Below are 25189 nucleotides of genomic sequence, written 5' to 3' on the forward strand. Positions count from 1 at the left end.
TTTGAAAATGTCTAAAAATTAGTAGATATTAAATGAACTGTAATTTCTTGACAAAAAAAAGAAGAAGAGATTGAGCCTTTACAAAACAATTAGATCAATTATAAGACATCAGTTAGGCCAGGTTCACATCTAACTTTACATTCACTTTCACCTATCATTTGATCTGCTGACCACTGGGGCACTACACAAGATCTGTCAACCTTCTTTCTCCATTCTTATCTGTCATTTGTCTTTGATATAATTTCATTCGGATGTTCTTTCTGAAAATATTGAAGCCTGCCTGGATGGACCACTTTGGGGGCCGATTTTGAGTTTGTGTTTCCACACAAACTGTCTTTGTAACCTTATTTTTTTTTTTTTACATTTATTATAAAAAATTTATTTTTTTTCAAATTCTCAACTAATAAAAAATCTTAAGTGTGCACTACTCACCAGTACAACACTAGTAACACTGTAAGCATGCCCCATGATCAGACCATTCGCTAGTTCAGCTTCAACTCTCCCTGGATCAGCCTGAAAAGAAATGTGTTCTACTATATTTTATGTAAGTTATTTTTAAGTTCATATATGTATCAATTTATTAATTATTATGTCAATGAATGCAGTTACATTATTGCATACATAAATTATTTACGTTTTTCAAAATCTATCTATTGCTTTAATAATATAATTCTTGTTTAAAAAGTTAATTATTGCTCTACATATTTACAAATAAAAGGTCATATCACACATACATAGCATAATGACTAGAATATAAACTCTTTACCATATCTAACTAAACAATGACATGATACATGTTGACAACTAAATGATACATGTTTACACTTTAGTTTAATACAACATACCTTCACAAAATGATATAATACAACAATACAACACACATACAGACACAGCTCATTGAAACAAGACACTGAATGCAGGCCTTGACAAAACTCACATCTATAGAGCAGCCCATGAGGGAGTTGCGCTCATAAGCTTTCAACATGATGTTGAGAAGGTTAGGTGGGGCCTTCTGTATTTCAAACATTTCAGTCACACCACCAGTGAAGTCTTCCATAGCCTCAATAGCAAGTCCACCTTTCAGAGATTCATAGGAGCCCATCAACCTGTAGTATTAAAATTCCAATTTTTCCAAGATCAAACCATTTGGAGTTGTGTAAAAGCACATACTTTGATTACAAATAAAATAGAACAAAAAAAAAAAAGAATATAATTTGAATTGATGAAATTTAAAAATAAAATAGTGTAATTTTTATAAATTATATATTTACTAGCCGACCCACGGGGTAGCATACGCCGCTATTTTGCAGGGCCGGCCTTAGGCATAGGACCCGCGCTAATTCTAAATGTAAATTATTAAATTAAACCAATTCAAAGCTTATAACAGATTTCCCGCGGCCTCCTGATTTACAAGGAGCTCCTGGAAATCTCCTGAAATAGCAAAATATACGAAAAAGTCCAAGAAATCTCCGGAAACTATTAAAATCTTTTGAAAAAATCATACAAATCTCCTGAAATATATATATATATTCAATATGGAAAACGCCTTTGGTAATTCTTTCTATTGACCGTGATCTAGGTAGGAAACATAATTTTAATGTAGTACTGTATGACTTCGCAACACACAAGGCTCGTAAAGTAATTTTGTACATAGTAAAGAATGAATAAAATGTAAAGACGAATTTATTTTCTAATACAAACTCTTAATTTTTACTTATTATCCGTATCCCTACCCAAACGTGGCCCCGCCACATCCGTTTTACATAAGGCCCCACAATGGCTATTTACTGACGGGTGTAGATTACTTGTTCCCCCCTCCCCACTCTTTTTTTTCGCCGCTAAAAATACGTGGGGTAACTTTAAGAGTGATCTTTCCATGACTTCTTGGTCACAATGGTTAACTCTTTATCTCCGTAATTATTTTTCCACATTCTGACTGAATTTTTCATCTTTCACATTTGGACATACTACCCTGTTATGATTAAACTTTAATAACATTTTTGTTTGTGCTCAGAAAACTTTATTTTTGGTATATAATTATAGGAAAATGTATGCTCTTTTTATATAACACAAATACAAGTTTATAAAACCAAAAATTAATTTAATTTTATGAGGTCAAATCGACGATGATATCGTTAATTAGGAGAAAAAGAGTTAAGTCCGGCCCAACTATTTATAGACGGGTGAATACTACTTGTTCCTTCCCTTCCCCTCTTTTTTAACGTGGGGTAACTCTAATCCGCCTTGCAGAAATAAAAAAGTGATCTTTTTTTTTAAGTCTTGGTGTCTAAACTGTTGAGCCATAAAGAGAATTATATCTATATTATAAAGTAGAATGTGAGGGGTATGTATGTATGTTACTTATAGACATCAAAACCGCTTGACCAATCTTGATAAAACTTGGCAGGAATGTTTCTTGGGTACCAACTTAGACCGTAGTGTATGTATTGTAGCCCTAAAAAAAACGTAAGACCCTAAAAAAAAATAATGTTGTCCGACTCTATTACAGCTATAGTATTTTATGGATCTAGGCCATGTCTACAATGTTGACATGAGAAAAGATCGAAAGGATTTAGACCTAGAACTAATTTTAAGAAATACGCTTTGCGCAGATAGTTTTTTACTTTCACACATGAAAATACAAAAGAAGGTCCATTGATTTCATTGTAAAATAAAATTAACCTTCAAATTTGTGTTTCAAAACAATTTTTTACATAAATTAGTTACCTTATATCTGTGACTACAGATTTCCTGACGAACATTCTTTCATTAGACAATACCGTAATGAGTCGCGTACTAAAAATTAATTCGTTTAATTGTTTACTTTATAATCCCATCCCTAGATCTAACACTCTAATTCAACTCTAAGATGATAAAACTTCTCTTCGCACAGATAAATTTATACTTTAACACATGAACATACTGATTATAGTCCATTCATTTCATATTTTGATCAAATAAACATTCAAATTAGGTTTTCTAAAGCATTTTTAAGAGACTACATTCGTTTACGAAAGCTGCGAAGCCGAGTTGAGATAGGCCTAGATCTATATTCATTCATGAATCGCATACTAAAAATTATTTCGTTTAATTGTTCACTTTATAATCCCATTCATTTAACAAAGCTATCGCTCTTTTCGTTTTTAATAGATATGAATGTATCGGCTTCGGATAAACCCATTTTCGCAAACCTAATTTTATTTTCGTAGCGAAAGAGAAAAAACTTGAAAGGATCATTAGCTAAGTTTAACATACTCATACATCTATTTAAATCCAATCTACTAGATTAGTAAACACAAACTTAGACCCGCAGGCAGCGGGTAATGTCAGGCTAGTATATATATATATATATATATATATATATATAGATAGATAGATAGATAGATAGATAGATAGATAGATAGATAGATAGATAGATAGATAGATAGATAGATAGATTATGTAGAAATGTGGTGCTTACTTGGCATAGGCTTTCTCCAAAAGAGCACTCCAGAATTCATTTGTATCTTTAGAGTGCATGAATACCAATTGGTTTCTGAAAGTTGGCAACCTGTCATCCACAACCACTTCCTGCCATTCACCTTGATGCCAAAATTTAAACCTGGAGATGGTTGAAGTGATGAAAATAGATTTACATTGCACTGTTTGCTCTAAAGCTTTTAATAGTTTAATGGGTTGAATTGTCAATAGTCTTTTTTTGCTTATGGGACATGCCATTGTGAAGCAGGGAACGAATTGTCGTGTCCCCCTGCTTAACAGTGGCATGTTCCATAAGCAAGGGGACACGAAAATTTTTCGCTGACATTTTGTTCACACGACATATCGCTCACCGACAACTTTTTCACCGACAGTTGGTTCACGACAAATCGTTCACAGACAAATATTTCACTGGATAGTAACATATCGTTAATATTATATATTCTCGTTGTGTGTTAAATTTGTTTACATTAAAAATTTTGTGAATATTATTTCCCCCCCCAAAAAAATTTATTGCTAGAGATCGGACCTAATCTGAGTTTCTTTATTTTTTAAAATTCTTTGTTAATGAGGACAGTATGTGATAAAAAATTATACTTTAAAAAAAAAGCGATCTTACAACAAGCTAGCTGAACAATTCAAATGGGCCCTCACTTAACTATAGGCAACATTTTTATTTTCATCATGTAGGCCTTCTTTTACACTCATGTCCATCATGTAATCTTGTTCACCCCGCCCACATTTGCTTAACTTCTAAATAGAAGTCCAGATGTTTAATTGACATACCTGTTCCATCATGCCGTTGTGGTCAACACTCATTATATATAGGGCCTTTCTCTATCTATACCTCCCCTCTCCTTTTTTTTATCTACCCATTCAGCTGGATACTCTAGTTAAAACCTAGTTGAGTGCTAGACAGAATAACGGCTCTAGAAGTAATAAAACTTTATCGGACACGATATCATTACTTATAAAAGGAGCAAAAGTTCATTGACCAGTCATTGTTTTATACATTCATCTACACGTTTGCAAAACACTGGTGAAAGTTTTGTTATATTGTTAGTATTTTTTAAATATTTTATTTATTTATTTATTTTAATTTTATTTTTTTTTCCACCTTACTTAACATGACTATTAGATACTTTCACTATAAAGTAAACAATGAACAAAGAATTTTAAAACATTAGCAAAGAAACTCAGATAAGGCCCGATCTCCAGAAATCATTTGTTTGGCAATAATAGCTTAAATGTAATGTAATATAATGTGATAGCTTAATGTAAACAAATTAAACACGCGACGAGAATATATAATATTAACAATATGTTACTATCCAGTGAACGAATTGTCAGTGAACGATTTGTCGTGTGGACGATTTGTCATCAACCAACTGTCGGTGAACAAGTTGTTCATGAACAAGTTGTCTGTGAGCGATATGTCGGGCGAACGAATAGTCGTGTAAACGAAATGTCGGGTGAACGAAATGTCAGTGAACAAATTGTCGTGGAACCGTTAAGAAGAAATGTATTTTTATATAAAAAGTATTTAAAAAAAAAAAACAAGCATAAAGTTTGAAGTGAGCACTGAAAGAATGATAATGAATTTTATAAGATAATCCTCATGTTCAAAAAATGATCTGATTACATAAAAATATGACTTTTTTACCCATCTGAACCATTTGGGACATTTGTAAACATTTTCAAATGCATCCTTCTCCCATTTACCCAGCTTTCAGGTATAGAACATTTTACTATCTATTCTTGAAATATATTTTTCATATTCATTGTCGTGAGATTAGAAATCATAGTTTGTGAATAAAATTAGTTGAATAAAAATATATTTTTTATATTATGTCGCTCCCCTTCTGGTATCTTGGCCGATTCGGTTGGGTAAGGGTGGCGGGGGATTTCATCTACTATCCTGCCCACTCTAGCCCTCTGAGTGGGGGTGGTGCTATTTTGTGGAGAAATCATAGTTTGTGAACAAAATTAAGTAAATATCTATATAACATAAACTACCTATTGATATGTGAACCCATTTGTATATTATGACGCACACACTCTAATATCAAATTTTATCATTAGTAAATATAAAATGAAAAAGGGTTGTAGGCCTAAGGTGGGAGGGGCGATACATGCGATCGCCTTCCACCAATCGGACAAACCAATACTTTTTTCTTTTTGTATTATAGTTAAGAAATTACAAAATTTAAAAAAATCTGTCACTAATATAATTTATATATGCTATAAATTAAATTCTTATATCGAGTCGCCCCACTACCTATTCTTTAATGCCAAATGCAATCATTAGCAGAAATTATAAAAAGGAGCGAGGATTAATCGTTTTCACTCTACCGCCCCAGCCCTTCTCAGAAGAAAACATGACGTTTTAAAACAGACTAGTTAAATATGGCGACAAAGTTTGTGTAATTTCACATAAATTTCTCATAATTTTTTAAAGAAAGATTTTGCTTTGAAAAATTTAGAATTCATACGAAATTTTTCAGTATAAGAGTAACGATTAAGATGAGTTCTGAACCCAAATATTCTTTTGCTAGTCGCCTTTTTCCAACTTTTACTCAATCTGATATTTTTCTAGTTAAATACATTTGGGACTATGCAAAAAAAAAATGTATAGAACAATCTAATTGGTCCACTTAATTTCTCCTCCCACTTCCGAGTTTTTTTGTTTTGAGCTATTTTTCGGATAATTTATTTTCGGCGGCGATCCTCAAAGCGTTAATCTAAATATGTGGGGTATCTTCAACCCGTTTATTTTGTGCAATGTAGTAAGGGCCTATAGATTCATATTAGAATAATTTTAAAGTAAAATATTATTCAAACGATCCTTTTTTAATAGGAAGAACGATGAGCTGTAGATGTCAGGAGAATGCTTTTCTGCAGTGAAGAATACAGATCCGCATATTCGCAAGGAATATTCTGATTTTGTTTTGATTGTCAAAAAATAATGTTTCAAAGATTAGTTTGGCGTTGTAATCATTTTTTTTTCTATAAAATGTTTGACATGTTTTGGATGTTCCTTCAAAGGTAAAGATAATTTACTTGTTTATCCTAATCTCCCGCTGAACGACGAGGGATGGCATCGAGCAGGGTACGAAACCGGGACCGTCGAGATTATCAGTCCTGCCCTCTAACCACACGACCAGGCATTGCTGTTAACCTAATGACAAACTGGTTGATAAACAGATATATTGCACATTATGGCATGACAACTACCGGATATGTACTGTCACGGATGAATCTGTGTATGTATGTATAATCTATTTTTACAATCTGCGCGAATGACCGGAAGTGTGTTTGTTGTCAGACAGAGTCCAGCTTGTGTGTGATATGCAGTAAAGCTGATTAAAGTTTATGTGTTTGATCTAGTGGTTGAATTGTTTTATTTCGTTAACTAGAACTGAACCAGGGACACCTAGAGACGTATCGAGACCTAAGGTAGATTCTATATAATTATAAATAGAATAGAAAAGATGTGACATATTTGGGGGCTCGTTTATCTAGTTATTTGACTTAGTCTTGGAAGACATTAGGCAGAACTGCGGTTCGCCATTGTGAAAAGGTCAAGGACCAAGAAGGCCGTGAAGTCGTGAAGTGTGTGCGCTCACGTGCAACGGCGGAAAAAAAACAACTAAGTCAATCAGCAGAGACGAAACTAGGTCAAACACAGTGATAAAACTATTTGTGTTGTTTATATTTGATGCTACACGCATAAACAAGGATGGCAGACAAATTATCACAGATAATAGCCGCTGGAAAAGAGATGGGATTGTGTGGGACAGCTCTACAGGAGTGGGTGAAAGAAAGAGAAGTCAAACTGGAAAAGAAAGAGAAAGAAGACAGAGAGCGTGAGGAACGTGTTAAAGAGAGAGAAGAAAGAGCTAAAGAAAGAGAGGCTGTGGAAAGAGCTAAAGAAAGAGAGGCGAGGGAAAGAGCTAAAGAAAGAGAGGCGGTGGAAAGAGCTAAAGAAAAAGAGGCAGAAGCAAGAGCTAAAGAAAGAGAGGCGGTGGAGAGAGCTAGAGAGGCAGAAGCAAGAGCTAAAGAGAAAGAAGTTGATGTAGAAATACACAAATTGAGAGTCAGAGAATTGGAGCTTAGGAAGACGAAAGGAGAAATCAAAGAGCATATAAAACCTGTATGAAAGCCAAAGTTGCCACCTTTCAATGAGAACGTGGATCAAATGGATGCATATTTGGCGAGATTTGAAGTGCATGCTCAAGCTACAGAAATACCTAAAACTCAGTGGGGAAGTCATCTTTATACATTGTTACAGGGAAAGGCACTGCAAGCTTGTATCAACTTTTCTAAGAAAGATTTAGAGGAATATGACAAGGTGAAAGAAGTATTGATGAAAAGATACAACTTAACAGATGATGGGTATAGAGAGAAGTTCAATAAAGCTAAACCAGAGAGAAACCAGACATTCCATGAATTTGTTGAGGACATTACAAGATACTTAATGCGTTGGGTAGAAGTGTCTAATACTGAAAAGACATTCGAAGGTCTCATTGATCTGTTCATCAGAGACAAGATCCTCACATCTTGCAATCTTCAGTTAGTGGCTTTTCTACATGAAAGGAAACTTAAAGATGTACCAACAGCAGTCAAGTTGTGTCAACAATATATTACTGCACATCCAGAGCAGACAATTCAGAGAGAGGAAGACTTGATAACTAGCAAGTTTGCCTTTGCAGCAAAGACTAATGATAACAGGAGTCGCTTTAAACAAGAATGGAAACAGGACCGTCTGCAGAAAAGAAGTGTGGGTGAAAAAAGAAAATGTTTTAAGTGTTTCAAAACGGGACATTTAGCAGCCCAATGTAGAAACAAAAGCCCTCTAAGACGAAATGGGATATGACTATGGGCTCAAGCAGAAGTCAGGAGTTTAAAACAAGCAACAGGGGAAGACCGACTGGACATCCATACAATGCGTCAGTTTGCATAGACTATCAACAAGTTGAACAACTCCATCATGAAGCTGATCAGATCCAGATGGCTGGAGCTGTAACTTGTGACGCTGGGAAATTAAAAATGTATCCTAGATTCGTTGGGAAGAAATCTATTTGGGTCTTGAGAGACACAGGAGCGACCACAATCGGAGTGAAGAGACTACATGTGCATCCTCACCATTTGAGCGGTAAGAAAGTCCAATGTATGACATTTGGAGGAACAATTGAAGAATATCCCACAGATGTCATTGACATTGATACGCCATTTTTATCTGGGAAAGTTGAAGCATGTGTGTTGGAGAGGCCTGCAGCTGACTTGATTCTAGGAAACGTGACTGGCATAACTGAGCCTACCATCACAGATATCTACAAGTGGCAAAGGTCAGCAATGTCAGAAGTTACAAATGCGGTAACTAGATCTCAATCTGGTGTAATAGAAAACATGGGACAACCGATACTACATAGTCAGATTGAACAGCCAGAATCAGATGTAACATCCAGTTATGCATTGAAACAAAAGGACGACCAAACATTGGTTAAACTTTTTGAATTGGCGAAGCGTCTTAGCAGTAAATTTAAAGTGAAAAATGGGCTTCTGATGAGACAAGATAACAAAGAGAAACTACAGCTAGTCGTTCCTGCCGCCGAAAGAAAAAGAATTTTGGAGTTAGGTCATGACTCACCTTTTGCGGGTCATATGGGGACAGCACGAACAAGACAAAGAATTCTGAATAACTTTTACTGGCCAGGAATATTTAAAGATGTGAAAAAATATTGTTCAGAGTGCAGCACTTGTGCCAGTACAAAGCCCAGAGATCGTTATACAAAAGCCTCATTACATGTCACAGATCTGTAAGATAGACCATTTCAGAAAGTGGCCGTAGACATTGTGGGTCCCATAAAACCTATGTCTAAAAGAGGATACAGATACATCCTTACGATGGTTGACCTATGCACCCGTTGGCCAGAGGCCGTGCCATTAAAGACAATAACTGCAGAAAATGTAACTCATGAATTGTTCAACATTTTCTCTCGCTTATGATTCCCTGAAGAAATTCTAAGTGACCAAGGGACTTCCGAGTTAACATCAGTTTCTGAAACAGTTAGGGATTCGTCAAACCTTCACAACGCCTTACAGTCCCCAAAGCAATGCAGTTTGCGAGAGGTGGAACGGGACTTTGAAACGATTATTAGTCAAAGTAGCAAAAGTGAGACCAGCAGTTCTCTTTGCTTACCGAGAAGTTCCACAAGAAAGTACAGGATTTTCACCTTTCCAATTATTGTATGGAGCAAACCCGAAAGGTCCACTTAGTTTGCTGAAAGATTTGTTGACACAAGAAAATCTTGATAATGAATCTAGAACAAGCTATCAACATGTCGTCGAGCTCAGAGAGAAAGTGGTAACAACATGTCAACTGGCAAAGCAAGCATTAGAGAAAGTGGTAACAACATGTCCACTGGCAAAGCAAGCATTAGAGAAAGTGGTAACAACATGTCAACTGGCAAAGCAAGCATTAGAGTCACAGCACGACACAGAACCATTGTTAACAGAAATAAAACTCTAAGAAAACTTCAAGGAGGAAGCCTTGTGTATGTACTACTTCCAAGGAAAGACAGTAAACTGATTGTTCAGTGGCAAGGACCATTTCAAGTAGTCAAGAAAATAACTGCAGTAGATTACCAAATCAATATGAGAGGAAAACTGAAAACATTTCACATCAACATGTTAAGAGAATTTAGTGGAAAGTCACAGGAAAGTAATACTAACACTGATGAAGTAGTTCGTTCCAGTTGTGCGATAGTTAATGAACCAGAGAAAGACGAAAATGAATCGACTGGATCATTACTATCTGTATTAACTTTAAAGCAATCAGAAACTTGGACAGATTGCAAAATTGAAGAGTCACTATCAGTAGAGCAAACGAAGCAAGTGAAAGAAGTACTGGCTAGATATGAGGATATCTTGACGGATGTACCAGGGAGAACTGCAGCAATTAAACACGACATCATTCTCAAATACTCTGAACCGGTGAAACAGAAACTGTATCCAGTACCTTTAGGGTATATGAAGGAAGTGGAAGAAGAGATTCAATTGATGCTGAAGTTAGATATTATATCACCAACAGAGTCACCATACACGGCACCTATGGTGGTGGTTAGAAAAAAGTCAGGCGCAGTAAGAGTATGTGTTGACTACAGAAAGCTTAACAAAGTTACTGTGCTTGATTCGGAACCATTTCCCAATCCTGAAGACTTGTTACCTCAAATGACAGACGCAACATTTTTTACAAAGCTAGACCTTACCCGTGGGTATTGGCAGATACATTTGGTAGATAAAGCTAAATCACTTACAGCGTTTAGTAGTCCTTTTGGTTTATTTCAATTTAATGTCATGAGTTTCGGGCTTGTCAACGCACCAGCAACGTTCAGCAGAATGATGAGAAAGGTGTTGTCTAATCTACCCCATGTACTGTGCTACCTAGACGACATCTGCATTCATGACATTACTTGGTCAGATCACCTACAGCATCTAGAAATGGTCCTAGATACATTGAGGAGAAATGGTTTAACCGTGAGACCATCTAAAGTGGAGATTGGTTGCAAGAACATTTCCTTTCTAGGATATGTAATTGGAGGACACTCACTGAAACGCAACCTGAACTGCGACAACGGATTATGAATCTTCGTCAGCCAACAACCAAGAGACAGGTCCGTAGTTTATTGGGACTCTGCAACTTCTATCGAAGATTTATAGCAGATTTTGCAGAGATGACTGAGCCACTCACAAACCTGACCAGAAAGGGAGCACCCAACGTGATCAGATGGTCACATGACTGTGAAGTATCGCTGCAGAAGATAAAGAAGGCATTTGCAGAGGAGCCGATCCTGCGTCTACCTGACTGTCAGAAGGAATTCATACTAGCTACTGATGCATCTGCTGTTGCTATCGGGGGATGCCTAGCACAGGAATCACTGGGCATTCTACATCCCGTTATGTACGTCAGTAGAAAGTTGTCTTCAGCAGAACAACGATACAGCACCGTAGAAAGAGAGTGCTTGGCAGTTGTTTGGGCGGTAACCAAGTTGGCCAGATACCTGTTAGGCAGAACATTCGTACTCCGCACAGATCACGCACCCTTACGCTGTTTAAACACACGTAAGTCGGTGAATTCCAGGGTAACTCCCTGGGCCCTGATTCTTCAGGACTTTTAGTTCGAAGTGCAGCATATTCCAGGCAAAGGAAACGTCGTAACGGACATTCTGTCACGCTTATCATAGAGATAAGCCTTCTTGGCTTCTTAAAAGCATGTGTTGCTTGGTCAAAGACTTTGTGTCTTCAACAGTTTAGACGTTTAGACTTTGTTGCTTGATGGTAGACTATCTGTCTACAACTAGGACTTTGTGTCTTCATCTTTTAAGACTGTGTGTCTTCATCTTTTAAGACTGTGTGTCTTCATCTTTTAAGACTGTGTGTCTTAATTATAGACTGTGTGCCTATTACATTGCAGTCTGTGTGACTACATTAAAGTCAAGTGACTACATTAAAGTCTGTGTGACTATATTCAAGTTGTTTGGATACATAAACGCCTGTGTGGCATACCCAGAGCCTTTGTGGCCTATCGAACGAACATTTTTGTTGTATTATGGTGTAATGTTTGATACTTGTTTTATAATCGTGTTTTTTTATGTATCTTTGTAAAAATTGATTATAATTTTAGGAGGGGCGAGATGTCACGGATGAATGTGTGTATGTATATGTAATCTATTTTACAATCTGCGCGAATGGCCGGAAGTGTGTTGTTTGTTAGATAGAGACCAGCGTGTGTGATATGCAGTAAAGCTGATTAAAGTTGTATGTGTTTGATCTAGTGGTTTAATTGTTTTATTTCGTTAACTAGAACTGAACCAGGGACACCTAGACGTATCGAGCCCTAAGGTAGATTCTATATAATTATAAAATACAATAGAAAAGCTGTGACATGTACAATATGTCAGACGAGCGATTTTAGAAAATCTTTTGGTATTGATTTGTACTTGTGATATGCAGTAAAGCTGATTAAAGTTGTATGTGTTTGATCTAGTGGTTTAATTGTTTTATTTCGTTAACTAGAACTGAACCAGGGACACCTAGACGTATCGAGCCCTAAGGTAGATTCTATATAATTATAAAATACAATAGAAAAGCTGTGACATGTACAATATGTCAGACTAGCGATTTTAGAAAATCTTTTGGTATTGATTTGTACTTGAAAAAAAAAAAAAGAAAAGAACAAGGCATCGAGCTTGTACTTCGGCAACGTCTGCTCGATGTCCCAGCACAGTTACCAACAGAGCTATTGGCATTTTCATTTAAATGGAACTAGAATGAGGATGTAGATTTACATAATTTAAAGTTCTGATTTAGCACTCTTAAGATCTATATCTACTAGATCTAGATCTAATATATAAATTTGGAATAATGTAGATGTAATTAAGATAAGATTTATGTAAAAAAAAAAGCCTGCATAATCTATTAATAGACTGAATGCAATACTAAATTTAAAAATAGTAAATTAGTTTTAGTACTTCATAACATTGCAATATTGATCTAGACATTTGGAAGTAAAAATCTACACTTTAATTCTAGAAATTGAAATTATAGATCGTGCATTATACAAGCTGGACTGTTGTTTGGATTTATCGATGGTCCCAGGTTCAAACCCTGCCCGCTCCCATCCTCCGTCGTCCTGCGGTAGATTGTTTGGACTTCAACTTTGAAGGAACATCCGAAACATGTAAAACAACAAACATTCTAAACTAGTTCAAGAAATTCTACATCTAGAATCTACAATGATTTTAATTAGAATATAAATCTAAATCTAGTATAAAAATCTAGATCTAGTATACAAAATCTATATTATATTATGTCTTTTTTTTAATAAGAGTCAGATTACGAGGTTTAATAAATATTATTATACAGAGTTCTTTTAGCATTTCATTTAAAGAATTAACACCATATGACGTCAAAGGAAAAAAATCCACTACGTCACACGGCCTAGTTAGACTAAAAAAAAAAAGACTTCATGAAAACGAGCCAGTTATTGAGTGCTCATGGACATTGGTGCACCGAGTGAGTTCTTTTAGCATTTCATTGAAACATTCAACTCCATATGACGTAAAAGAAAAAAAAACACTACCTCACACGGCCTAGTTACAATAAAAAATGCCTTCATCAATACAAGCAATTTTTCGAGGGTTTATAGACATTGTTTCACCGAGTTTTTTAGCATTACATTTAAAGAATCTATTTGCTTGACGTCAAAGGAAAAAAACTCCATTTCGACACAATAGGCTAGTACCAAAAAATGTCTTTATTAACACGATATATTTAACGAGGGTTCATAGACATTGGTGCACTGAATTTTAATAGAATTTATTTTAAAAAGTTTAAAGCCGCATTTTTTTGCGTTTTGTCTGTTAGTCTGTCTGTCCGTCATCTTAATATAAAAAAACAACAAATAAATGCTATTGAAAATTTGATTAACCTTTAATTTTCGTTTCGAAACATCGCAATATTTTTAAGTATGAACGCAATAGATTTAAGTATATATAATAGATTGTTCCGGATGTTTGTATATATAGTAAGAGGATAAAGAGAATTCCTGACAAATGTAATACCGTTAATTAAATTTTTGGATGGTCTCGTATAAAAATTAGATGTACCACAGCCTTGGAGAGATATTTTCGTGCTATACTTTTGTGTTTTGAAGTTATTTTTCTTTCATATTTGGACATAATATTAGCGATAGATTTTGTAACGTTTTAGCTAGAAAATTACATATACTGTGAGAGAGAAGTGAGATTTTACATAAAAATAAAGTTTAAATATTTTTAATAAAAATCCGGAACAATATTTTTTCGTAAATGAGAAGATTATTTGTTTTATTAATTAGAAGATGGATTTCAAACAGTTATTTGGCGTTAGTAGATTTTTAAATAAAATTCGGAAATGTTTGGCAACGATTTGTAAGAAAATGTAAGTAATGTACGTCGATTTCTTTTCAAAACAAAATCCGGAACTTTCTTTATCGACTAAAAAACATTTTTTATGTTGCAGCAAGAAAATTAAATGTAAAATAAGTCTAAAAAGTGATTTTAAATGTTCGTTTCTAGTACATTACTTTCTTTTTTTAAAGCCCTTAACAACCTATAGTTGATATTTTTGAAATTTTTTAAAAGATGAAAATACGGAACAATTAGATATCGATAATCAAACTATAGTGATGTATTGTCAAAGGTGACTCGTCTAATTAGCGCGGAAAAAATAGCGCCAACAAAATTGCGCGAAATTTCCCGACAAAATAGCGCAAGATAAAATAGCGCGGACTGTATTTGTATAAAAGTACCGGATTATTAGTAATTTAATGTCCTAGGCATCATTTTTAGCGGCCCCCGAAAGGGGAAAAGACGCTATTAGTTTTGTGTGAAATGTCTGTTCGTCTGTCCGTCCGTCCCGTTTAGATCTCATAAACTAGAAAAGATAGTGAAAATCCGACATCACAATATTTTAGACCATTCAAAGTTCTGATGCAACGGCTACTTTTTTCTTTTCTGAAAGCGAAAAATCTGGAAAAAACATCGTCCCCCCCCCCTACTCCAAAGTTTTGGATCCGCTAGTGGATTAGAAGCACACATACCTTAACTATGAAAAACTAAGTTCAAGAATGATCACAGGTTGATCTAACCCAACTAAAAACCTTTTTTTTTTTCTTAAACTTGATGTGAAGAAACTCAGATCATATAACTCACTTGAAAAGACCACAATAGTTTTCTGTAAAAGATTGTCGAGAGTCCACCACATTTTCAAACAACTTTGGGTTGCATGTAAGAGAGGCAACAGCAGCCAGGAGCCAGCAGTCACCTAAACACAGGAAAAGTAGGCTCCTAATATTAAAATGCATTTTTTTTAATGCAGGTATCAATGTTATGAACAGTAAAAAGTGCTCAATAAAATTCCAATAGACTTATTTTTACAAGAATAACTAAGCTATATAGCTAGAGTAATATTTAAGTTCACGTTTGGCAAAACACCTTTTTCTTTAACTAACGCACACACATATATATATATATATATATTAGAACTATAGGTATGCAAGGTATGTTTTATTCTATTACAAATAGATCTATATCAAAGGGAATTAATTTTTAAAAGAATGATAATTCTGGAGAAACCTAGCTGAGAGAATTAATTAATTTCAATTCATATCTTTTGAAAGAAGCACTTCCATTGCTGAGGCTCAAATCTTTGACATCAACCACCCAGAGGAATTTGTGTCAAAATCAGCCGTGGTATTAATATATAGGCCCTAGTATCCGGCCCACTAAATGCATGGCTTATGATGGACACCTATTTGTACATGTGCTAATTAACTGTAGAACTTCGTAAGGTTTCCAAAACTCTACACATTTATACATGAATTTATAATTCTTGCCACTTTACAATAGAATATCTGGTAAGCTTTATAAAATTTAAAAAAGTAACCAACTAAAAGTTTATAGATCTATTACAAAAGCAAATTTAATATTAGTTCCAATTGAATTATTTATTATATTGAAACTATTCATATGTAAGCAATTGTCCCGGCTACACCCATTGATTTGTTTCCAGGCTATGGATAGGCCTATATATTCTTTATTTTGTAATAAGGATGAATGGGCTTTCTTGCTGCCATAGACATACAAAATATATATTTGTGAAGGACCAATGGCGAACGCCTTTGTGCCAGTTTTTAGTTTAGAATTTATAACTCCGCAATGGTTAAACTTATTAAAAAATGAAAACATCTGCGGACTCCTCAGCTATTGGGCGATAAAACTAAATTTGACTCTTTTTTCCATATCAGCTATTAAATTTATAATTCAAGTCAACTTACGTTAGGGGTCGGACATAATCAGCGAACGCAATTTTCGCGGGAGTCATAATGAGCGAAAGGCCGTAAAAAATAGCGAAATAGCATGTTAACATCTTATCTTATCTTATATAATACAGACGTGGACATATAGGAAATTATGCTTCAATTAGTTCTATCATCTAACTTCTTCCATGAAGCATTATAACTTTTGTCCTCCTTGTGGCATTAGGCCTAAATTTGTTTTCAATTTTTTTGTGCTCCACATCTCCTTTCTCTTTGTTTGTTTGTTTTACATGTTTCGGATGTTCCTTCAGAGTTGAAGATAGTTTACTTCCTAGTCCAAACCTCCCGCAGGACGACGGGGGATGGGAGCGGGCAGGGTTTGAACCCTCGACCGTCGATAAATCTGCTTGTAACTGATGTCTATATATAGCCTACGAAACTTGCGATCAAATATTTTTTTAAAGAAAGAAACTAGAAAACTCTATCTCGCCTCCTCCCTATAGGCTAGTCCACGTCGTTTTACTCTCCATTTCATAAACTGCGGCTATTTTTTTTAAATAACACATGTTCAGTGCACTTAATCACCATCAAATCGATCTCCCCCACACACACACACATACACACGCGCGCGCTGATTGACCCAAAGGCAGATCCCGAATGCGATGGATTGATGATGTATGGAGACAGATCTACAACAGCTTGGGTTTCGGGCATGGAGACGAAAGGCTCAGGAGAGATCTTGTAATTATATACATGTATATTATATGATAATTCTTATATTTATTACTAAATATATAGTTCGCCTTTTTTCCGCTCCTGAAATCGAATATTTTCTCCTGGAAAACTCTTGGAAATCTCCTGAAATCTTAATCTCAGAATGGTGGGGGAACCCTGTGAAAATGAAATCTGCACTTCTTTTAAACATTTATACACATATTAATATCATTAATTAGTAACAAGAGGTTAACCAGCCAGTTAAAAAAAAAAGGGGACGGCAAAACAGAGGTCCCCCATCCCCCATCCCCCGTATAGGCCTAAGCGCTGTTAAGATCAACTGAAGCGTCATTTCACCCTCACTGGCACAGAGGAAACTAACTGTCAGCATATGACCTCTGAGAGACTGTTGGAGAGCTGCGAGTCAAACATTTTAGACGGAAAGAAAATGCGGGAAAATATGCTGGTCGTAACTGGGCGTAGTCATGTGAAACACGTAATGCACTCATCCTTAATCTTCGAAATTGAATACATTTGGTTAAGGTTAAAAATAGGCTTATTATTTTAATATTTCAGTTTACAAACAATAACAATAGATAAGACAAAAAGAAAAACAGATTAAATCAGTCACTAAATTATCATTAAATGGCTTTTTAAGCTTATTATAGGGGCTTTCGCTGAATAGGTTTTCAGTTAAAAGGTCATTTTGAGCGAACACCCCATAATATTTTTTTTCAACGGAATAAATAGCCTTAGCTATTATAGCTAACTATTTCCTCATCTATTTAGAAGTACAATATGCGAATTTTTTTCGGCCGATGTCCATTGGTGCTTTAAAATCGCCTTAATTTCGGACCTATTCCCGTTCATCCGGAAACGTTTTGGCAATGAAATTTCCATACATGTCAACTTTCACCTTCTGCTATGCTTTATTGTATGAGGGAAAACGAAAGTGAATATGTGGGAAATGTAGAAAAATGGAGTCTTTGTAATACCATTTTATTAGTTCTGCAGTTACTTTTGAAATAAATAAGAATGGATTAAAATTACGGGGAGGTTTTCGCTTTATATGCCATTTCGCTGATGTGCCTTTTCTATATGTGTCAGACGCGAATAGCCCAATTTTTCAGTTAAAGAAATTATAAAAGTCATTTCTCTAGGTCTATAGCTTCTATAGAAGAAGTTACGAAGGTTATATAATATAAAACCACAGTCCTATATATACTACAATAAATATAGGTATTTGCTGTCTATTTACAATTTATTTAGGTAGGTGCTGTTTTACTATTACACTAAGTGTCATAGTTTAGAAAAACCCAGATTCGTTTTTTTGCTAACAACGTATAAAGCTAAATTACAACTCTTTATTAGTATAATTAAATCGTGAGAAACATTCGAGGCAATAAGGTAATGTAAATTTGAAAAGAGATAGATCGTCGTATTCAGCTAGTCAGCTAGTCGTCTTGTAGCGGGCATATTCAGTTTACACACAAGACGTCAATAAAACGACTACACTTTACTCGAGAAATATTTGTCCATTCTAAGTTATAATGTGGCAAAGTCTAGCAAACGTTTTGAATGAATTCTGCTACTAGCGTATGTCATGAACAAAAAAGTTCTGCTTAAAAGACGAAACGACGTCCCCTTGTTGAATTTCTTAAACGTTGTTAATAATAATTTTTTTAATAACAGACAACTCAAATATGGAAAAGCTCCTTTATTTGTAGATTATAGATTTTGAAACCGTGAGTTTGCGGAAATGGCATAAAAACTTTTAATTTCTAATTCATTCCCTTTACATTTTTACAAAGCTTCTATCAACTCACTTTGTCTAGTAAAAAAATGTGTACAAGTTATTTCTCCGACACCCAGTCTCGGATCAAGCTGCTATTTTGCACAATTATTTTTTTTTACATGACAAAACATGAATCAATTTTTAAAAAATAGTTAATTAACTATTGGTAATTAATTACTTTTTTAGTATCTCGAACAAGGGAAAGAAATTTTACTTGACTGATGTGGTGATATAAGCTGAATTATTCCCCTTTAAATTGTGTTAAACTATTTATACCGTAACTCTACAATCTTCTCTAGTCATAAGTACCTCACTAGCAGAGTAGTTAGCACGTCGACCTGAGTCACGAGTTCAAATTCTGGTCCTTAAGTTTATTTATTTGTATTTTTTTAAAAACGCTTTTAAAAGCCAATTACAGTAAGGTCCACACAGATATCCCTTTCTTCCCAACCCCCATTTTCCCAGCTGGTCCAGATAAGGGTTAGGATCTTAGCTTAGTGAGAAAGCTAAAAGCATGAAATTGCGCTAAACAAAACAATTGGTGCAAATATTATTAATCGCACAGATTTATTGTTTGATGGTATAGATCTATTACAAATATAATATCATGAATGATCCAAAGTAATTGATACTATTGCATTTCATACCTAAGCTTTGTTGTTGTTTTTTTATTTGCTTTGTTTTTTTTTAAATATTTTTTAAAAGCTTTTCTTGCTATTTTCTGCCAAGAATCTCGCATTTTGAAGAAGCCGATGTTTAAATATAGGCCTACTTACTGTTTACACTTCTCTTCCAACCTATATTGTCATTTAAAGCAGCACACAAGTAGCGGACCCACCGGTAGTCTACCAGCTACCCGGCATTTCCCTGTCCGCCTTGGCAAACAGAAACGGATATAACTATAATGTTAAATTGTGTTTGTCCTCAATCAATATGATTCTGATTTATATTGCATTATATGACAGAGCATCATGGCGTCGCGCTGTGAAAACTGGCGCACAAGCTGCTGAGGAAAAGAGAACCACGCTGGCAGAAGAAAAACGCCAGAGAAGAAAAGCAAGGCCAATGACACTAGCTCCAGCTGGAATAACCTGGCCAGTGTGCAGCCGAACATTCCGAGCTCACATAGGTCTCACCAGCCTCATGAGGAGGCACAAAACCCCAGTGCAAAGCCCTCAGCCCCCTGGATGACAAAGTGGTATATATATATATATTGCATTTCAATGGCGTCACTTGTGATGTTGGCCGCAGAAAAAAAAAAGTGACAATATAGTAAAATACCCGAACATTCTTATAAAGGTTTATTATTTACATTTAGAACTCTAAATATTTTATTTTTATTATTATTTTGCTACAAATAATTTTGGTTGAAATTTCATTAAAAAGGTCTTAGTTTTTTATGGATTAATTTTTTTTTTAAATAGCTTTTATATAGCACAACTCTTTCGTTGCTTATAATTCTGCCCGAGTCGAGTGTCGAACTTCGAACTCCCTTGGTAGCCAAGCCAAGCCAAGCACAAGTGGTTTAAGTCTCTCGGCCACATATCCCAATGTTTGTAGCCAACTTGCATTGTAATTATAAATCCATATTGAAGTATTAATTAATTAACACAACAAAATTTTAATATGCAAAACGATTTCTCTCCTAAGTTTAACCTTTCTTATTTTCTCCCGTAAAACGTTATCTGGGCGCATCCATTGTCTTCCGAGACAGAAGGAGCCATATAAATATAAGACGTTAGCAACAAAATCGCTTCAAGGTTTTTCTTAAGACATTTTAACGAGTTCTCACCAAAGCGACTCTCTAGTCTACTACCGTCTTACATCAGATTAGACCCATTTCTTCTGAGTAACGCACCCCCTTTCTGTTGAAGTATTTTTGGCCAACAGATCAGGTACAGGCCAGCTACAAGAAGTTTTGCTGAACACAAGAATGAACTTACCAGTGTTTACCTTTTTTTAATATATATTTTATGACAAAGCTTCTATCAACTCATTCTGTCTTTCTGTCTGGTCAAAGGTTTGTACATGTTATTTCTCCCACACCCAATCTCGGATCAGGTTGAAAATTTGCACAATTATTTCTTTTACCTTAGAACACAAGAATCAATAATAATTTAAAAAAAAACAATTAGTTTATCAACTATTGTTATTTAATTATATTGTTTGCTATCTCGAAAGAAATTGTACTTTATAGATGTGGTGGTACAATTTGAATTAGTCCCCTTTGTAATTGGTCCAAACTAATTGATGTAACTATTTTTTTTAAAGTATTTATTTTAATGTTTTTCTTCTTTGAGCTGCAATCTTTGAACAGGAAAATAGTGCGTTATAGACGCAAGAAGAGTCCCTGAGGCTAATAAATGCATGAAAATGCTTGGCGCCCACCTTGGATCCTGCTGGGAGCGCCTGCAGTGCTACTACAGACCCCTAGCTAGCAAAGAGGACGTGAACCTACATTTTGTTGTCTAAAATTGCAATGTTTAAACTACCACCCATGAGATGCGGTGTTATTCAGGTCTTGAAATTTCTGCCCTGAATAATTAGGCCGCAGATAATCGGTCCATTGGTTCCATTATGAAGTGTGTGTACGTCAGTCTGTTTCTAATTGTAATAATCTTACGTGATACTAAATATTTTTTTAAAATTCATAAGCATAATAAAAATATAATAAACAACTTTCTTACAGTAGTTTTACAATAATTAAATATCGTAATTAGCTCTCGGTATGTCAATAAACAAATGTAATTTTTTTTTTAAAGTTGTTGTTTGAAATATTTAAAGTGGCCCCAAAGATATCATTAATCAATTGACTTGCAAGTATCTTAAAATTTAATTTGTTCATGTGACAGAAAATTTGTGAAAAGACACTACTTTTTTATAGCGCCCAAACTCTCTTTGAAGACGCGTCCTACACTAAGTCGTGTGGTAAAGTCCATCAGGGTATTAAGATTGCAGAGAATAAAATAACTCTTGTAATTGTCTTTATGCCCACGAGAGCAAATAGTCTTTACAAGCTTTATTATTACATTAATGATTACTATTTTTAGTCTATTTACAGAAAATGTCTTGATACAGGAAACATTTATTTTGGTGGCATATTTGATTGAAATCCCCACAAATCCAAATAATTTCCCTATGAAATTTGGAGCTCAGTTTATCGTAGGTGTTTCTAATTCATTAACCTTCTACAAATTCATTAAAAATATCTGGACCTTTTGTTGTTGCTTCCAATGAAGATTTGCATGCTAATGTTTTAGTTTCATAACTTATTTTAAAAAATAATAACATCTATTGCGCTGTATCATTTATAAACGGTAGACTCGTTCATGGTAATGTAGCAGAACTTACATTGACCAATTAACTGTTAACTGTGAAAGACAATTTTATTTTTCTAGATAAACTTTAAAATTCTTTTTTTAAAGGACATTAAACTTTGCATTAGTGCTCTACACTCCCAATAGTTACAGACGCTACTTAAATAAATCACTCAACCATAACCAGGATATATAAATGCACATATAAAAATAAGGAAGTAGGCCCACTTCTTATAAATTTTTTTAAGAAAAAGAAAGGTTACCTAATTCCCCTTGACAGACATCAAACCTACTGGCACCTTGAGAGATCCATTGTGGGTTGAAACAGATTTCCTGGGAAAAAAATCACAGCAATTAAAAAAAAATATGAACCGAATCACTCGTTCAGATCTATGTGAGTTAGCTATAAAAAAAAGAGTAGAGGTCAGAGAAAAAAACCCACAAAGAAATGTAATATGTACATAATTAAATGAAACCATTTAGATTGGCTTCTTGTCTTACAAGCTTTGTCATTCTTCAATCTTAAAACAAAGTGAAAAAAACACAAAATATTTTCAGTATCTCAGCTGTCCATTGACTTTAGTCGTATTGGTGTTGTGACTGCTCGCGTAACCAAATCCCTCCGCTTTTCCCGGTCAGCAGCTGTTCTTAGCAAGACATCAGGAGAGAGGCAAAGAACAAAGTAATTTTCATCTCAATATAAAACATTTGTTTCCTACTAAACTAATAGTATTGCTGTATATATAAAGGTTTTGTTGAGAATACAAATGACAAATTTAATCCAAAATTGACACATAGTTGGCCTCTTTCAGTCGTAGAAAGACTATGGTTCATTTTGAACACTTTTTCATGTGGCTGTGGAGCCCAATTTTGGTGAGACACTCCTGTCCACAAATATCGCAAGTTAAAGTGGCTTTCATTTCGGTGATAGAGAAGCTGGCCATTTTTCGTGTTGTACGTTTTTCTTCCAGAGCTGAGGCCCATGTTCTTTCACTGTCCATAGCTTTCTTGGTCACTGTCTCTCTCCATCTGGTGCGGTCTAGAGCTATGTCTTCCCAATGGTCAGTATTGATGTTTACTGATTTGAGGTCCCGTTTTGTTACATCTATGTAACGGAGGTGGGGGCGACCAGTTTTTCTTGAGCCAGTCGCGAGTTGTCCGTAGAGAATGACTTTCGGGATGCGATTGTCCTCCATCCGGCAAACATGTCTAAGCCAGCGCAAGTGGCGTTGTCTGAGGGCTGTAAAGATGCTGGGCATTGCTGGAAATATCTATTCGCGCAAGGATCTCAGTATTGCACACTCTTTCTTTCCATGTGATTTTCAAGAAACTTCGAAGACATTGCAAATGGATTTGAGTTTAGTTTTTTCTCTTGCTTTGCGTAGGTGGTCTACGGGTAAAACACAAAATATAAAAAAACTATAACTAGCAGAAGGTTATAAATTGCGGAAATTACAATATACTCAGCACTGACCTATACACAGGGCCGGTCTTAAGCCACTGCAACATATGCGGCCGCAGTGGGCCCCGCGCTTTCATGGGCCCCGCGCTAAGTATATCTGTAATTGCAAAATGATGCAAAATATACGAAAAAGTCGTGGAAATTATTTTTAAAATTTCCTGAAAATTAGACAAAATTGTTATATGGAAAACACAAATCTTACGCGAATAAAAAAAAGCGAATTTTAACCGAAACGAAAATTCCAATAGAACTAGAATACGTTTTTAAAATGATCAAAACCCGAAAATGAGAACATAATCACTTCTAGTGAGACAGCTGAAACAGATTCTATGAAGGATGCAAAAACTGCAGTGGTGAATGTCGTAAGAGACGAAGAAAATGATGTAACACTAACAACTGATCAACATGTCGTAAGATATGAAGGCAATAATGTAATAACCGATCAACATGTACTTATAGATAATAAGCTAAATGTGGTCGATTCGTTGAGAAATCTGGATTATCCTTCCATGTGTCTAGAAAAAATGGAAAAATCTTGTATTGACTATTTATTACAAAAAGGTCCACCTGAGATTACTTTGGAGAATTTTCCGAAAAATAAGGATGGTAGACATTTCTCTTAAGTGAATTGCAAACCAAACCTGAGTAATGGTGAAAGTGTTTTGCGTCCTTGGCTGATATATTCTGTGTCAGCAGACAAGATCTATTGTTTCTACTGTCGTCTACTGGAAAAACAAAAAAGTTCCTTTCTAAATGAAGGATTTGATCAGTGGCAAAGCTGTACCACAAGGCTAGCAGAGCATAAACAAAAATCACAAAGGCATTTAGACGCCATGACCAGCTGCTGTGAAGCTGGAGCAAGACTAAGTAAAAAAAAAAAAACAGGCATTGACAAAGTTCACCAGGAGATGCTTTATTCTGAAACTAAACGTTGGACTAGTTGCAATTGTACAATTTCTAGCGAAGCGCAATTTAGCTTTCAGAGGGACCTGTTCTGTTGTCACAGATTAATAATACATTACTGTAGACGTTACTAATTAATAATGATAATAACGAGACTGTCTTTATCAAGGTAGACATATATAACTAACTTTTTATTTCCGTCCGATTCTTTGCTTTCGCATAAAACATAAACAACAAACAATGACGTAATATCTTCTAATATTAGCACATCCTTCCTTTTAAAGCTATTATCACATCCTTCCTTTTAAAGTTCTTAATACTTATATTTACAAGGAATTTTGACAACTCTACCACTTCTGGTTGTCTTGACCGGCACAGCAAGTTCTCTAGATGTTGGTTTATAATTGTCTGTTCCGTTTGTTCTAACAGTTTGCTGTTCATTGTCTTCGTCGGTGTCATAGTACCCAGAGATGTCTTCTTCGTAGCTCTTGTTTAAAAACCGTTGATTTCGTCTGTATGTTTTCCCATCATTTGTCTTTATGATGTAAGATCTGGATGATGGATGTTTCTTAATGACGACTGCTTTCTGCCATGTTTGTCCTAGACGAACTCTCACCTTCTCCCCGTCTTTAGGTAACCTTGCTTTTGAATCGTATTTC

At 35.2% G+C, this 25189-nt stretch overlaps 1 protein-coding gene across 1 annotated transcript in view; it reads right to left on the reverse strand.

The window, feature by feature from the left end:
- The window catches only part of LOC129925296 (calpain-B-like), a 90565-nt gene that overhangs the window by 56265 nt on the left and 9111 nt on the right, over positions 1 to 25189 (reverse strand). The window contains exons 2-6 of the mRNA XM_056024823.1: positions 22429 to 22498; positions 15234 to 15345; positions 3461 to 3601; positions 938 to 1106; positions 433 to 513 (exon numbers count right to left, since the gene is read on the reverse strand). Of these exons, the coding sequence (XP_055880798.1) occupies positions 433 to 513; positions 938 to 1106; positions 3461 to 3601; positions 15234 to 15345; positions 22429 to 22498 (573 nt within the window). The remainder of the gene's footprint in view (positions 1 to 432; positions 514 to 937; positions 1107 to 3460; positions 3602 to 15233; positions 15346 to 22428; positions 22499 to 25189) is intronic.

This window comes from Biomphalaria glabrata, chromosome 3, assembly GCF_947242115.1.
Source record: "Biomphalaria glabrata chromosome 3, xgBioGlab47.1, whole genome shotgun sequence".
Classification (NCBI taxonomy): domain Eukaryota; kingdom Metazoa; phylum Mollusca; class Gastropoda; family Planorbidae; genus Biomphalaria; species Biomphalaria glabrata.